This window comes from Aspergillus tanneri (genome assembly GCF_003426965.1).
Source record: "Aspergillus tanneri strain NIH1004 chromosome Unknown AapTan_1_pilon_pilon_pilon, whole genome shotgun sequence".
Taxonomy (NCBI): Eukaryota; Fungi; Ascomycota; class Eurotiomycetes; order Eurotiales; family Aspergillaceae; genus Aspergillus; species Aspergillus tanneri.
The window spans coordinates 2664422-2680912 of record NW_022984628.1 but is presented as its reverse complement, the minus strand read 5'-3'; the positions used below and the strand labels follow the sequence as shown (position 1 = coordinate 2680912).

Here is a 16491-nt window from a genome sequence, read left to right as displayed (position 1 = left end):
GCGCTGCCACGAAGGTTTTTATTATTTTAAAAACAAGAGATAAATAGCGCGCCTGGTATAGCCTTATTTAATCCACGGCGAAATCACGCGATATTTGGGATTATATTAATCCTAATACGCCAGAAGAGGAATTACCGGCAATTCCAGAGAAACCAAAGATTCCGACGAAGCCAAAGAAGCTAGATAATAAATAGAAAATGGAAATGCAGCTATACACCCTTAAAAAGAATAAATATAATAAGGTAAAACAAGGACTTTAGTTATTTACAAAACTGTACTGGGATTAGTTGGTCCATTACTTGTGTATTATTTATATAGGAAGGAATTAACATTCCACATTTTAAAGTTATTAAAGCAACAATTAGCACTAATATCAGAGCAAGAGGCCCGAATAATATATGCATAATATAAGAAAGCACGAAATTCTCCTATTAAAAGCGGTAGTTTAGACCAATGGTTAGCTATGTTTAAATTAGTATATTATAACTACTTATCTGCTAATTTACCTAAGGTAATAGGTTAATATACTGTATACCACTTTTTAACAGTAATTTTATAATACTCGCATTCATGGGCCGATCAACAATTTAATTTATTGCAAGAAGATAAGTTAATTATATTACCGAAGATATTAGCGCTATACTAAGGATATATTGCAGATACAGCGGCGATTTAATAATTAAAATTAGAGGTGTTATTCGCAACATTAAAGGGATAATTTAACAACTAAAAAAATAATAAAAGAAGAACACATGTTTTTGCAAAGAAAAGTATTAATTTAAGGATTGCCCTTATATTATTAAGTTAAAACAACCACCAGGATAGTCACCTGATGTTGAAATTTAGGCTAAGTTTAATAAAATTCTTAATAGTCTATATTCAAAATTATAATATATATTAAAAATAATAATAAAATTTATATTAAAACACAAGGAAAACATATTATTAAAGTAAATTGTGATATTAATTTAGCATGCTACCTTTACTAAAAAAGTACCTTATTGCCTATAAAATAGCGTTATTCTCGACACAGGTGTAATAATTTATATTTGTAATAAGCTATCCCAATTTACTAACTTTTAATACAAAGATCGTGGTATCTTGCACGCCGGACAAAATATAATAGATATAAAAGGCACGGGAACTGTTATTTTTTATTTAAATAAGAATAATAGTATTCGACTTAATAATATTATATATATACCGGGTTTCCACACTAATATTTTATTATACGCACGAATAAAGAAAGCAGGTTATTAATAGGATAATAAGCTTAATTAGATTATTCGGCAAAGTGATAAACACGTTATTTGTTAATTACAGGTTATTAAAAACCTTCTTGTTGTTAAAGATAATCCACCAAATCATGATCACACTGTTTACACGATTAAGAGGTCAGCCAAGCCGTTAAGTTTATATAGAGATACGGAAATATAGTATTAATAAATAGGTTATTTTAGTAATAAAGAAATTTAGCACTTACTGGACACAGTTAACAGAGTAAAAATTAATATCTCTAATTTAAATACTAAGTGCAAGACATGTTATTTATTATCTGCATCTTGTTAAATCTCACGACGCTTGTTTATATGCGCGAGTAAGCTATTTAAACAGGTCTATTTTAACCTAATATAGATAACTCCTGCGTATAATAGCGATTATTGGGCTTGCTATTTTTATAATAAATATACCTAAATACACTTTATATATACATGCCCTTGTAAAAGCAGTGTTAGAAATGCAATTATTTATTTTATAAACTTTGTTAAGAATTGCTGGAATATAACAGTCCAAATTTATCGCTTAGACAACGAACAAATATTAGGCAACAAGATTACTAATTTCAGGTATTTAAATAGGATTAGCCATAAGACATTGGTACAAGGACAATCTAAGTAAAATAGTCCTTCTAAACATGCCAGAGCAATTATTATTTTTAGATTACAAGCCCTTATTATTAAGGTGAAATTACCTCAAAAATTATAGCTAGTAGCAATGCAAAGTACTGTTTATATTATTAATTACTTACTAACACAAATCCTTAACTAGAAAATACTATACAAACTGCTTTATAGTACTCCTCTAGATTTTTTAAACATGTATTTATTCAGTTGTCGCGTGTATATACAAGATTAGGATCTTGTAAAAACAAAAAAAATGGCTCCACGCGTGTTTATCGGCTATCTTATAGAATACAAGGCATCTAATATATAGTATATTTGGCAACCAAAGTAGTAAAAGGTTATTAAAGCTAGGGATATTAACTTTAATAAATCTTGTTTTTATAATCCCACCAAGCTGCTTTTTAATAATCTAATTCAAGAAACTGCACCCGAACCACCTGCTTAAGTGCTTGATGTGCTGAAATTATTAGAATTAGTTTTAAAACAAGTATCTTTTAATATTCTGGATAATATTTAGGACAGTCCGAATCTCACGCAAAAAGAAAAATTGCGAGAAAAGCTAAGTGGGAATAAAATAATTTAACAGCCCATGCCTAATCTAACACCTGATCTAACACCTGATCCAGATAAACGTTAAATGCCAGGTCACTTTAAATATTATAGCAAGCAAGAAGATGTTAAAACAGAGCCAGATTTACCTAGTTAATTACTTCTTAACTTATTAAATTCCTTATCAACCTCAGGGGGTGGGGATATGCCTAAAAATGTTAAAGACAGGTAAATATATTAACCTAAAAAGAAGGTTAATTCGGATAATATTATTAAAGGAAAACGAGCACGGAAAAAGAGAAATAATCCTAATTATATAATATTTGCACTGTATAATAGTATACTAAGTATATTTACTATTAGAATAACACAACACACTCCACAACACCGAATTTATAGGGATAATCTACTCTTTTATCCAAAATTATGGACAGAGATGCTAAAACATGTGTTAAAAAATAGTTTTATAATAGCTATAGTAAAAAAAATTTATAAGCTTAATAAAAGGGGTACTGTAATAGTAGTAGAATAGTTAGAGGCACGAGCAAAGGAGATTATTCTATTAAAATAGGTTTTTGCCTATAAATTTAATAAAAATAAATATCTTATTAAGTGCAAGGCACAAATCTATGTCCGAGGAGATTTTTAAGCAATCTTAAATAAAAAGAAAAGATCTGCCATGTTGGCCGTGAAAATATTCTAAATAATTATAGCGTTGGTTGCAGCATTTAATTTTAATATTATATAGTATAATACTATTAACATGTTTTTAAACGCATTGTTGGATAAAAAAGTGTATATAAAGATGCTACAGGGATATTAAATTCTAGGTAAGATATAAAAGCTTAATTAAGTGTTATATAGACTATAAAGATCACCATGTTTATAGTTCAAGGATCTATCTACAACACTAAAAGGCTTTGGGCTTTAACCAATTAATAAGGATTAATATCTCTTCTCGAATCAGCATTTATTTATAATATTTTATGTTAATAATATTATTATCGTCAACTTGCTAAATTCGCAAGCAAGAGAACAAGTAAACTATATAAAAAGAGCTCTTGAAAAACACTACGAACTGCGAGATATAGGCTAAATTAAATAGTTTTTAGGAATTCGCGTTATTCAAGATTATACAAAAAAAAAGTTATGGCTATGCTAAGACGCATATATTAACTAAATAGCTGCTTAATATTATTTAAATAATTTAAGTTGGTATCCCAAGATGCCCATGGAGTTAAGCTGTTAGTACTCGCCTAATTAGGAACAGGCTACAAATGGTTAAATTTATTATTATTAACAAAAAATAGGATCCACGCTCTACCCAGTAACTATCACCAGGCCAGATGTTAAGCGTCCTGTTAATAAACTTGCTAAATTTATAACAAATCCGTTAAATGCGTATTTTAAAACTATTAATTAAATAATTGCATATCTTTATTCTACGTGTTTTTACGCCATTGAGTATTCCGCCAATTAGGAGAGTTTAATTAAATAGGATAATATCTTTATCTATGCAAGCGATGCTTTATTTGCTAATTATTATAACTATAAAAGCACCAAGGGATTCCTTTGTATACTCTACGGCGGACTAATTAATTAAAAGGCATTAAAACAGCGTACGGTGACCACTTCTACTACTAAAGCTAAGCTTCTTGCTATTTTAGCAGCTATAAAAATATTATACTGGTGGAAGCGCATGTTTAATATAATTAAGTTTAATCCTAAGTATAATATCTTAATTAAATGCAACAATCGCCAGATAATTAAGTTGTTAACCAAGGAAGAGCCTCAGCTACGTACAAAATTGCGCCATGTTAATATTTATAGAATATGGCTGTGTTAGGAGGTTTAAAATAAAGGCATCAAAATCGAATAGATTCCAACTGCCGAGATGCCTGCTAATGGGATAATAAAGGCTTTATTAGCTTAAAGACACCAAGAATTTATCAAGATGCTTGGTTTAGCCGATGTGAAAAGCCTTATCCTTGCCTAGTTAGGCAATATTTTGGTTTTTATGCGATATTTAACTATCCATGACCTTGCAAGCTGCTGAGGGGGTGTGTTAACAATTATGGTAATATTAATTATTTAGCACCTTTCTCGGTTAAATATTGTTAATAATCCAACATCATTGGATCGCATTTATTTCCTATATTAGTTAGTTTGCATTCTTCATTTGTTTACCTCGCCTTTATAAATGCGAGATGTTTTGATAGTTTAGTTAAATCAGAGACCTAATTCAATAAAGGATCGATACTTGCGAATACGCGTAATTTTATGGTTCACATCTAGCTAGCTACATGACTTTTACAGACAGACCTCTTCTATGTCACGGCGTGAGATCAGATGAACAATTGAATTGTATTTTGTTGTGGATTCAGGGAAAGATAGCATTTAAAAGGAGACAAGACGTAGATTGAGCAGTATCTTGCCTGAATAGTTACAGGAAAAGGAGATGTCTCAGGGGTTAAAACCCCCGCACGCTTGCCAAGGCGCTAGCTATACTGTACGCCATATCTTCAACACATTTTGACGAAGACATCGCTTGAAGAACTACTGTGTAGAAAACAAAGCAACGCGAGATCGCGTCTATACTTGTGGAATTCAGGGGAAGTGATGCGCAGAGAGCTATAGATCAGCTACAGGCCAACCTAGCCTAAGTAGGAAATAGATGTCGTTCGTGGAAACACCAGGAATCACAGTATCTCTACCAACTGAGTCTCTTGCATTCCTATCTATGGTACTCTACCTCTAGATCTTGGGTGCTCGACCAACTAATTAAAGAATTGAAGGGTAGAATGGATCGTCAGATACACTTCCGCACCGCCAAGTCGGGCGGATCATAGTATTTCCGTCACAATACCATATACAGGCGGTAAGGGGTAGCAGAAAGCCATCACGTGACTACTCCGACTCCGAATCTTAACATTCTAGTCCTGTAGCTTAATCATTTTTAGCTAGTTAATCGGGTCGCAAAATTGAGTCAGTTTGAAGTGCTTATTTGAAGCCATTTTAGGAGTGTCCAGACGATTTACGTCACTGTTAGCGGGCTTATGCTTGGCGTCCGCCTACCGCAAATATTTAAACCCTCGTCCCCCTTCCCTATGCTATGATTGATATAAGTCAATAAAAATCTCATCATGTCGGAAGACACTCCTACGTCCACTAGACCTTCCTCTCCAGACAGTAATGGCTCTTTATTCCACCACAAGTCATGGCTCGAGCCCTGGACGCACCCTGAATTCCCACCTGATGAGTCGCGCAGGGATCGAGAAAAACGATTTAAACAAAAGGAGTGGGTAGGGTATACGTCTATGCCACAATTCCTCAAGCAATATACATTCAGATTCCGCGATCAGGCATGGCCCTGGGGCTATTTTATTTACCGGACCACCTATGCATCTGAGGAAGATTGGACAGCAGCCCTGGCCAAGCTTAATCGCTATTTTTACCACGAAGTCAAACCGCCTAACCGGGAATTACTGCCAGGGCAGTTGGATGCATACAAGCTTATCTATGAGGGGTACCGGAATGTTATTATTGAGGATCCTGAGCTAGACGGTGTCGGTGCTGATATTATCCTTAAAAAGCACCGAGAGTGGGTAACAAGGCACGGATTAGATACTTACGCCAGTCCCCGATTCGGTCACTGCTTGATGATTGATGAGCAATGTCTTCGATCTATCTTGGCATCTAAAGAGCCCGGAACTGCGGAGCCGAGCGGCTGTGATCCGTGGACAGGACCGCACGGATATATTAATATCTTGGATGTTGTGGACCACGATCCCGAGGACCCAGAATACGACGAGGGACCATTTTATAATGGGTGTATGCGGCTGGAGCTTGATGCTCTTTTTTGTTTTGCTTGTAACTGCGAGGACTACCCGCTTTGTGATCAGTATTGGTATCTCAACAGTCCAGAATGGGTTTTGTATACCGATGGAAGAAGCGCGAGGGGCGAGCCTAAGGATATGGTTATCCATTGGCGGAAACGGGGTATGAATATCTATGGGTATGAGCGAGAACCCTATCCATAGCAATTTTTTATGCTGGCGATATTAATCCCAGGATCGCCTGTGTACTCTGTCTAAAGGGCTGGTCCAAACCCTCTGGTACTATGCTTAGATAAATGCGATTTTGTGGTTAAGATGTAATCTTTTCTTATCTCCTCTTTCTTTCCTCTCTTTTAGTTTAAGTAATTACCACAGATTAATTTTATTAATCAGACCATACCGGCAATTAAAAAAAGGAAGCGTGGGATACATAAATCGTGGACTGTGCATTCCACAAAATAGGAACTCCATGTGAAATTTCTAACATGCGGGTACCAGTAGCGCAGTCAATCAAGTAACGCCATATACTTTCTCACTCTGCCCTCGTCTACTCTTGCTTTTGTAGCCTTTCTGGCTGCCTCAAATGGGAGACCGGGCCGAGCAAAGATTGATTCAGCAGAAAGAGGTCACTGTTTAGAAACTTGTCGAAGACGGTCGTAATCTTTATTGCAGTGACTAGTCGAGATCCAGTAGCCGTCTGTACACTCTGTTCAATGCTGAAAAATGAACAGAGGAAACTGGTTGCTAAAGCCATTCGCTGTACATAGATTACACGTTCCGCTCTAAATGCTAACTCCCTGTTGCGGATGATGTGCGAATACTGGTTATAATGATTAACCTGGCTGCAGTTTTGGGTGAAACAAAAGAACTATGAACCCCAGTTGAAAGAGAACTTTCCTGTTCCCCGCCAAATACCCCGCCATACTTTTTGCAGTAGGTAGTTGTCAGATATTCGGCTAGTACTAAATAGGAAAGAAAATACGGTTTTTTGGAAAGGTCTTAAATGGATGATTTTGAGCTGGCTGGGCTCTTCTTGATATATTTATGATTTTGATGATTGTTCTTATCATGTTCTTTCGCTTGTTGAGGGCCTTTTGGCCCTTCCGGGTGTTGGTGCTCCCGGTCTTAACAGTCCTTTTTTCTCTACTTTTCTACTCTACAAGAGCACTACCATGGCAGAGACATATCAAGAAGTCGAAAATCGCATTACTGAGGCCTGCGATTCTATTAAAGGCAAAAAAAAGACGAATTTCGCGTGTTTAGCCCGTGATTTTGACGCGCCAGTACGTCGACTACGAGCTCGCTTTAATAGTTGTCAATCTCGTTCGACTCGCCATCAAGCAACCAGAAGACTTAACGAGGCATAAGAGCTTGCAGTTATTTAGTGGGTCCAGCGGCTTGATTAAATATTTATTTCACCCACCGCGAGTATGATCACAGACTGTGCGAACCAGATTTTAAAGCAAAATGCGACCGACGCGGAATCAACGCGGGTAGGTAAAAACTGGGTAAGATGACACCTACATGTCGCCCACCCCCCCCCCTTTCCGCCCACCGCGTAAATTATTATCTTTTCTCATCCACCCACCACCAACCAACCAATTCTTATTCAAAATGGATACACGTGAGAGAACCATTAAAGCTGCTCTTGAAGCCCTTGAAACCAATAGAATTAGCTCTGTAAGAGCTGCAGCAAGGCTATATGGATTGCCTATATCCACTCTTCGCGGTCGTATTAGTGGTGCCAAAGAAAAGAGCATAGCTCATTAATTTTCACAGCGATTAACTCCTTCCCAAGAGACTTTTTTAGCTAACTAGATTATAAATCAAGACAAGCAGGGATTCCCTCCTACTATTACAAGAACTAGAGAAATCGCCCTCCGAATCCTTTGAATAAATAATAACCCCGCACCACTTGGCAAAGATTGGCTCTCAGGCTTTAAAAAACAAAATCCACGCGTTTAAAGCTGTATAGGAAAAAGGATACTATCAAGCCGTATTCAGGGAACAAGGCTAGAGCAGATATGCAGGTTTTATTAGCTTTTTTAAAAGATTACCACCAAATTCAGCATATCACCAGAGAACATGTGGAATATGGATGAGCATGGAATTGGTCTTAGGATCTGTATAAACTTTATAGTAATGGTAGAGAGTGGAAAAAAGTATACTCTTATTTAAGGACTAGAAAATTAAGGATAGGTATTAATTATTAAAACTATTAACCCACTTAGCCTGCCAAGGGCTAAACCTCTATAACCTAATAACTAGGGTGGATACAAAAGGAATCGTCGAAGAGGAAAGAGAAGAGAAAACAGTAATAAGACGATTGCGAAATAAGGGGGGGAAGAAGTCACATAATAGAGTGTACTATGTTGAAACCTCTAGGGGAAGGAGTACGTTGTGAGGTGCTAGGATAGCGGTGACTGGATAGTATATTGAATCTATCGTGCGATCTAGTATCGCATGGTGAGTTGTGTGTAAGTACAGGACGAGAGGCTTTCACCTCCTTCTTGTCTACGTGTCCGTAGCCCCTGAATGTGATATATCAGAAAGCTCCGGGACTAGGATGTCCGAAGGTGCCTTAGGCATCCTGATTTCCAACATACTAATCAATATACTAATCATGTGGCAGGCGAGGAGAAAGGAAACACGAGGGCTGAGGGCCCGAGTAGGCTGAGGGGCTCTAGCCCGTTACATTAGATACTTTATTATTAGCTTCCTCTTGCGGGAATAAACAAGTACTTGGTTTTTAGCATACAAACTTAAGCAAGCAGTTTCTCATTACTTGCTCACTATAGCATAACATTATACTGCAAAATTCGGCAATCTCGTAAACGTTAAGCAGCTTCTCTGCACGCGAACGCCTCCGATCCATCCAGACTGAGAAGAAATATCGGTGTGCGGATAGATGTCGGAGAGACTGATGCGGTGGTCTGCTTGCTGTTATTACTGTTAGCACGCTACATGGAGATAACACTATCAGTGCGCGCGACCAGAGAGATATCCAAGGGGTGGAGGCTGTTGGCTGGTTGACAGACACATGATCGGAGTTTTGGTTTTACCGAGTTTTAGATGGGTCCTGTACGGCGGACTGAATCGAGCATGTGGACAAAATTCGTAATTTTGTAAAATTTCATTGAGCAACGCGTAATTAAATTTATCCGTGCAATTTACTTACTTCATTAAAATTATACATTTTAATAAACTAGTATCAAGTGAGGAAAAATAATTACCAAATTAATTATAATATTAAGTACAAAACTAGGTATGATTACCAGGCATCTTGCTCCCTATTATAATCTCTCTTAAATTCTGTACCAAGTGCATATCCTTCTGCATAATAGTCACGCGCTTGGCATAAATTACCGCTAAATTGGCCACTAGATGCTTGTAATTAGTATATTAATTAGTATATTATAAAAGTATACATACTAGTAAATTTAGTGGCAAGTATTACCTCGGATGCTTTTTAAAGTGCCTTAATTACTAATTACTGCTATTAATATTCTCTACCTTTGTAAGGGGCTAGAGCCCCTCAGCCTACTCGGGCCCTCAGCCCTCGTGTTTCCTTTCTCCTCGCCTGCCACATGATTAGTATATTGATTAGTACACTCTATCATGTGACTTCCCCCTTTCGCAATCGTCTCATCGCTGTTTCCTCTTCTCTTTCCTCTTCGACGATTCCTTTTGTATCCACCCTAGTTATTAGGTTATAGAGGTTTAGCCCTTGACATTAGGAATCGTCCTTGTCTGCCTGTCTGCCCGCTCGCCTGCCCGCTTGTCCGCCCGCTCGCCTGCCTGCCTGCTCGCCCGCCCGCTTGCCTGCCTGTCCGCCAGTCTATGGGAATATCTTTACGATGTCCGACCCGAATCCACTCCTCCTGCTTGTGCAGCAGCTCCAGCAAGAGCTCCAAAACCAGCGCCTTGATATTCAAAACCAGCGTAATGAAATACAGCAACTACGTGCGGACCTTGATGCTTCCCGAACAGATGTCCACCAGCTTCGTACGCAGCTTCTTTCCGTCCAGACACCCAGATCCCGCCTGCCAGATCCGCCTCGCTTTAACGGTAAACCATACACGCTTCGCACATGGCTCCCGTCAATTAAAGCAAAACTTCGATCAGACCAGCTCGTAGGAGCTGATGCTTTTGACTATGTATGGGATCGACTAGAACAGTCTCAGCAAGCTTCTGTCCTGCACCTCCGCCAATCTGCCGAAGAAAACCAGCTATGGGATCCTGAAGTTATTTTCTCTTTTTCAGCGTCTATGCCATAACCCACGGGAACAGCAGGAGGCTATTCAGCGCTTTACTTCTATACAACAGAGGGATGACGAATCGCTTATCGCCTACCTTGCTCGTTTTGAACGACTTTCATATGAAGCCAATGTAAACTCATGGCCAGATATATCACGTGTTACCACGCTACACCGGGGCTACGGCCTAATCTCCGTCGAATACTAGAAGACTCGAATAATTCTCTCTTTGATCTTCCCTATAATGAATATATTGAACTTGTCCAGAGTACCGATCGGCGTACCCGTCCTAGTCCAAAATCAGCCCCGAAACCAGCTTTGACCCCGAATACAGACCCAATGGATACTGATCCGGTCCGAGTCAACTCAGTTAAAATAAACCCCAATCCTGTTCATGTTGGCTCTGTGAGAGTAGCCCGAGCTGCTTCGCCTGTTTTATCTGATTCTTCTCATGAATCCACCACCTCTGACCGCCGCCGTTTCCGACTTGCGAATAATTTATGCCTTTACTGCGGTTCTAATGATCATTGGATCGCAGACTGCGATGCCCGCTCTACTTTGTCTGATACTTCCGAGAAACCTCCGAAAAAGCTTACAGCCCGCGCCAGCAACCCGCCTCGCTATTAGGCCTCCTTCGGAGGCCTTATATAGGAAGGGGGTAGTGTAAGGGCTAGAGCCCCTCAGCCTACTCGGGCCCTCAGCCCTCGTGTTTCCTTTCTCCTCGCCTGCCACATGATTAGTATATTGATTAGTACACTCTATCATGTGACTTCCCCCCTTACTTCGCAATCGTCTCATCGCTGTTTCCTCTTCTCTTTCCTCTTCGACGATTCCTTTTGTATCCACCCTAGTTATTAGGTTATAGAGGTTTAGCCCTTGACAACCTTTACTAGAACAGCCTGCGACTTCTTCACATATCTCTTGAACAAGTCTTGCAAAAAGGTAGCTTTCGAATTAGCAGTTCATGGCCCTTTTGGTATTTCTTAATCTCCTGCAAAGCTTTTCCTTTAATATAGTTAATTTAGCTATTAGTAATATAGTAATTAGTGTAGTAATCTACTTACTTCCTTGCCTTTTTCTTACTAAACAAGCAGTCTTTATCTTGACCCGACGGCCTTAAAATTTAGAAGGTGTTTACCGGCACCTTTTTAAGCTCTGCTTTCTAGATTTATCTTAGGTACCTTACCACCTAAAGCAGTACGAGCATTGACTTTGGTTCGAGCTATAATATGAAGTATGCACGGAAGGACAAGAAAATAAAAATAAAAATAAAAAGATAAAATAGTAAAACAGTGTAGTAATTACAATAATAATTAATAAAAAAAAAATAAAAGGGTTAGAAGGCCTGGAAGAAAAAAAAAAAAAAAAAAAAAAGACAAAGACTTTCCTAAAAGGGTAATATAAATAAAGTAAATAAAAATATATAGCTAGTTATATATTTAAAATTTTTTAATTTATTTTTTACTTTATCCCCTTTTTTTTTTTTTTTTTAATATTCAAGGATATCCATCCACATTCTATCCCAGGCTCTAGTATCTAGCTTAAATTTATTAAGTCTATACTACAAGTTAAACATCCCACGGATATCACACCGAACAGCGGCTCCCACCAGGATACTACAAGTTAAGTAAGATTTCTTGGTGATAATTTCTATATCTAGTAATATACTAATTATTATACTAATTATAAAATAAAATACATGGGATTCCAGGTCCTACACCTAGAGACCAAGCAGGGAAAAAAAAGAAAAGCAGAAAATAATCTATTTAATAATCCTTATACTAAAAAAACACGGGCAAGAACAGCAGGGCTAAGTAATATTAACTGTTAAATTAAGCGGGCAAAGAATGCAGACCGGGCAGCAGTTAATTAATATTTAAAAAGATTAAGGAGTCTAACAAGTATAAAAATACTGTACTAGAACACCAGGAGGAGCTGCTTTAATATAGACAAGACAATAAAATAGCTAAAAGGTATTTGTATTTATACTAATATTATATATTATACTAATTATTATACTATAGAACTTAAAAAACTGATCAGCCGATGCAGTATAACAGTGTTTAGGTTATTCTAAGACTGTACTATCTACAATATTTGCAGATAATCACCCGGCCTGGGAGAATATTAATAAAACGGATATAATTCTTTATAAGCAGTAGGTACAGCAGGATAATATTAAAAATTATAGTAATAATAGTTTTCCAGATAAATAAACCCAGGAAAATGCGCAAAGATTATTAAAGGAGAAAATTACACACAGTATTTTATTAATAGAAATAATTTGGTTTTATTAGTCTTGCTACTAAAAAAAAATACTATCCAGAAAGTTATTTAAAAGAGCAGACAGCTAAATAAAATTAATATTAATAATATTAATAGTTTATATAATAAACTAATTAATATAGCAGCTATATACCCTTCTAATATTTTTTTTTTACTTCGGAAGACTGGGCGTGCTTCAGAACTCTTTAATACACAAAATAATTTAATCCTACTGGTTGGATTATATTGCCTGGTCCGGACTTCTAGTAGGATAAATACGATTTTGCTCAGCATAATAAAATAGATAAAAAGGAGTGGATTTGGGAAAAACAGCTTATATTTAAAATAGTTTATACAAAATGCATGCCTAGGGACTTTAATAAGGTTATCTTTTATCAGACTAAACTAGTTGTTTTTAAATAGTAGTATAAATTAATTACTATATTAATTACTATATTAACTTTATATTATTTATTAAATTAAAGTAAATGCGTTGCTATCTGCTATTTTATTTAGTCCCTTATTATATATAAGCATATCCATATCCATCCTATCAGGATTTATATTAGTCTGTACTAAACCAGTCCAGTTCCAGGCACCAGTAGGTTTTTTTAATAAGCCTAACTTTGGTGTTTTTTGTGACAGTATATAACTGTGAAGTTAATGCCGGAGTTGTTTATATGCCTTAATATAAATTCGTGTACTATTATTATAGCTATCCTAAGCATTAATTCTACTAAATCCTAGCTCGTCAAGTTTCATTTTACACCAGGTTAGTGTTTTAAAAGGTAAATACTTATTAACATCTATATTTTTTATATATATTAGCAATTATATTCTTTATATATTTAAATTTTGTACTTACTATAATCTGCAGTACACTCTTTAATCTCTTCTAGTAGATTAGGATTAGGAGATAAACCATAATCTTTAATTTCTTTATCTAGCCAGTAATAAAGCTTAACTGGCTGACCAGATACAGAATTTGGGTGTTTTGGTTAGTAGTAAATAAAATATATATTTTATATATATATAAACACATGCACTTGTTTTTAAATAATTAGTATATAAATTACTATAATAGCAATCCGATTAGAAAGAGATATAGAGTTATAAAGACTATTATTAAATAAATCCAGAAAATAATCCTATTTATATTAGTATAATTATTAGTATAATAGCTATTATATACTTACCCGCCATTAAAAAGTTCACTTTTAAAAAGCTGGCCCCACCAAGATTTAATCTGTATATTTGTAGTACTAGTTCCATAGTAAAAGCAGCTATTAAACAAGGCATCAGGTTAATATTTTTAAATAAACTAATAATAAGCTATGCCACTAATAGTGTCTTAACTCCCTAATCTGCTTGTATAATCTAGGTAAAACTTTCTGCGTGTTAAGAGTATAAATATACTACTAAAAAATATTAATAGCAGTACAATTTAATACTCCAATATAAATCTAGATAATATACCGAGAATATGTATTAATAGCTGCGTAAATCTTAATTCCCTAATATTATAGTTTGCAGTATCTATTTATAAACTAAATATAATTAGGTCCAGGCACTATATATTCTCCACGGTGCCGTTAAAGATTATTTAAACAGCGTGTAACCCCTGCTGGATCAAGCTGTTATATAAATGCAAAAAGACGGTCTTTAATAAAAGTAAGTATAATATAATAATTAATATAGTAATTAGTTTAATATACCTAGAAATAAGATGTATTTGTGTATAAAAGTATATATAAAGGTAACCATAGCTATATCCCTTAATTATACCTTTATCTAATTCCTCTTGGACTATTTTATTAAGTATTTAATTAGCCTTTTATTAATTTTAATAATCCACCTTTCTATAAATGCCTATTTTTTAACGAATTTAAACAAGCTGCTATAATATAATTTAATAGCCTTCCTTTTAAAAAACCTCCAATATATTTTTATCTAACAAGTAACAGTTATAAAATAATATTGTAATTTAAGCCCGAAAATATACTATATTAGCCTCTGGTATTCTAGAATAGATTATAATTTCCTAGTCTAACAAACACCAGCGGATTGTCTTTGTTTTAACTAAGATATTATATATATTTAAAAAATAATCAGAAATCTTTGCTACTAAAACTCCGTCTTTAACCTTTCCAATAATAATATCCTTGTAAGGATCAAGATTAATTAAGGGATATCTAGCTATATATAAAGCAGGCACTTAAAACTAATAATTTTTAATATACTATTCTTTTAAGTATATAATATATCTTAGTTTTGTGTGCAAGACTAAACCTAATTAAGAGTATATTACCGAATCCTAATAATACTTAGTTATTATTAAACTAGTCCAAGTTGTTAGAGCTTATAGAGATAATCAATTCTTGGATAATTTATAAATGCTTAATTTCTTAATTAATTAATTTTTTTTTTTTTTAAACTACTTACATAGAGATATTATGGGAGCTTACTTTTTAAAATAGCTAGGCCTAATTAGGAAGCAGTGCTTTGGTATAAGTTAATATAGTAATTAATATACTAATTAATAAAATAGGGCTATAGTTATTAAAATAGACTAGTGGATAAAATTATATTTCATGTATTTTCCTATATATATAAATAGATATATCATATTAACTAATATTTTACGTTTTGTTATTTACCTACTCTTTTAATCCAGAACTTTTAATATGTCTTGGACATGATATTGTACTAAGTATGCAAATTATTAGTATAATATTAACTATATAAAATATTATACATGTCCTTACTACAGTGCGGCTAATCCCAAAAACAAATAAACTAAAAGCCTTTATTACTAAAAAACCAACTACTCCCCTATCTGCAGTTAAGGTTATTAAACTTTTATCTAGCCTAAATACCACTAGCTATTAAAACCAAGCGTGCTGTACCTTATCAAGGTAGCTTTATAGTAGAATAGAACCGGGAAAGTAATAAAGCCTAATAGGAGTTTATTATACGCATGTAATTAGTACCTATGTCTTGTTTAAATACAGGCTTTATACTGCATAGTATATAATTAGGATTATAATTTTAAACAAAGTCCTCTATAATTAAGTCTTGTCTTCAGCCATGTAGGCTACGGGTTGTAGTTTGGCTTGGAAAATCAGAAGATAATAAATTAAAAGTATGGGGCAATAAGTAGAAATATTATAATAAGTTTTATTAAATAATATAGTAAAATATATTATAACTCTAACTTTTATATTAGGGAAGTTTAACCTTAATCTTTAACTAAACACTCTAATCGAAACACAAGAATATTTTATTAATGTTCTTTTCCAACGGGTCCCTGATATTGCAAATAATATCAAAAAAATTATTATAATTAATAAATTTACTACAAAGGATTACTATAAAAAACATGGTGCTATAATTTTTTTTATTAGATATTTAGAAAGGCACACTCTCGTTAATTTTAAATAAATATTTTAATTTTAATTTAAAAGCACAGGCTTGGGATATACACATATATATTATCGAGGCTTAGGATCTTGATTTTATAGATATTAAGCCAAAGCCTATGCCTGCCAAAAAAAACGAAAGAACAAATCTGAAGTAGTTCCTATTAAAAAGGAACCAGGAATTAAGAAAGAGCCAGAACAAAAAAAAAAAAGGACTAGGAAAGCTAAAGCAGATTTGGAAAGCATTTAGATTAAGGAGGAA

At 34.8% G+C, this 16491-nt stretch overlaps 2 protein-coding genes across 2 annotated transcripts; both read left to right on the top strand.

The window, feature by feature from the left end:
* Nucleotides 1-5596: 5596 nt before the first annotated feature.
* ATNIH1004_002871 (uncharacterized protein) lies at nt 5597-6493 on the top strand (the record flags this gene model as incomplete). The annotated part of the gene is made up of 1 exon (XM_033567556.1): nt 5597-6493. The coding sequence occupies one exon, from the start codon at nt 5597-5599 to the stop codon at nt 6491-6493; it is 897 nt and encodes a 298-aa protein (XP_033429551.1).
* Nucleotides 6494-10146: 3653 nt separating this feature from the next.
* ATNIH1004_002870 (uncharacterized protein) lies at nt 10147-11172 on the top strand (the record flags this gene model as incomplete). Its single annotated transcript, XM_033567555.1, has 3 exons — nt 10147-10533; nt 10583-10678; nt 10813-11172. 3 exons carry the CDS (start codon nt 10147-10149, stop codon nt 11170-11172), a joined length of 843 nt encoding a protein of 280 aa, XP_033429550.1.
* Nucleotides 11173-16491: the final 5319 nt, after the last annotated feature.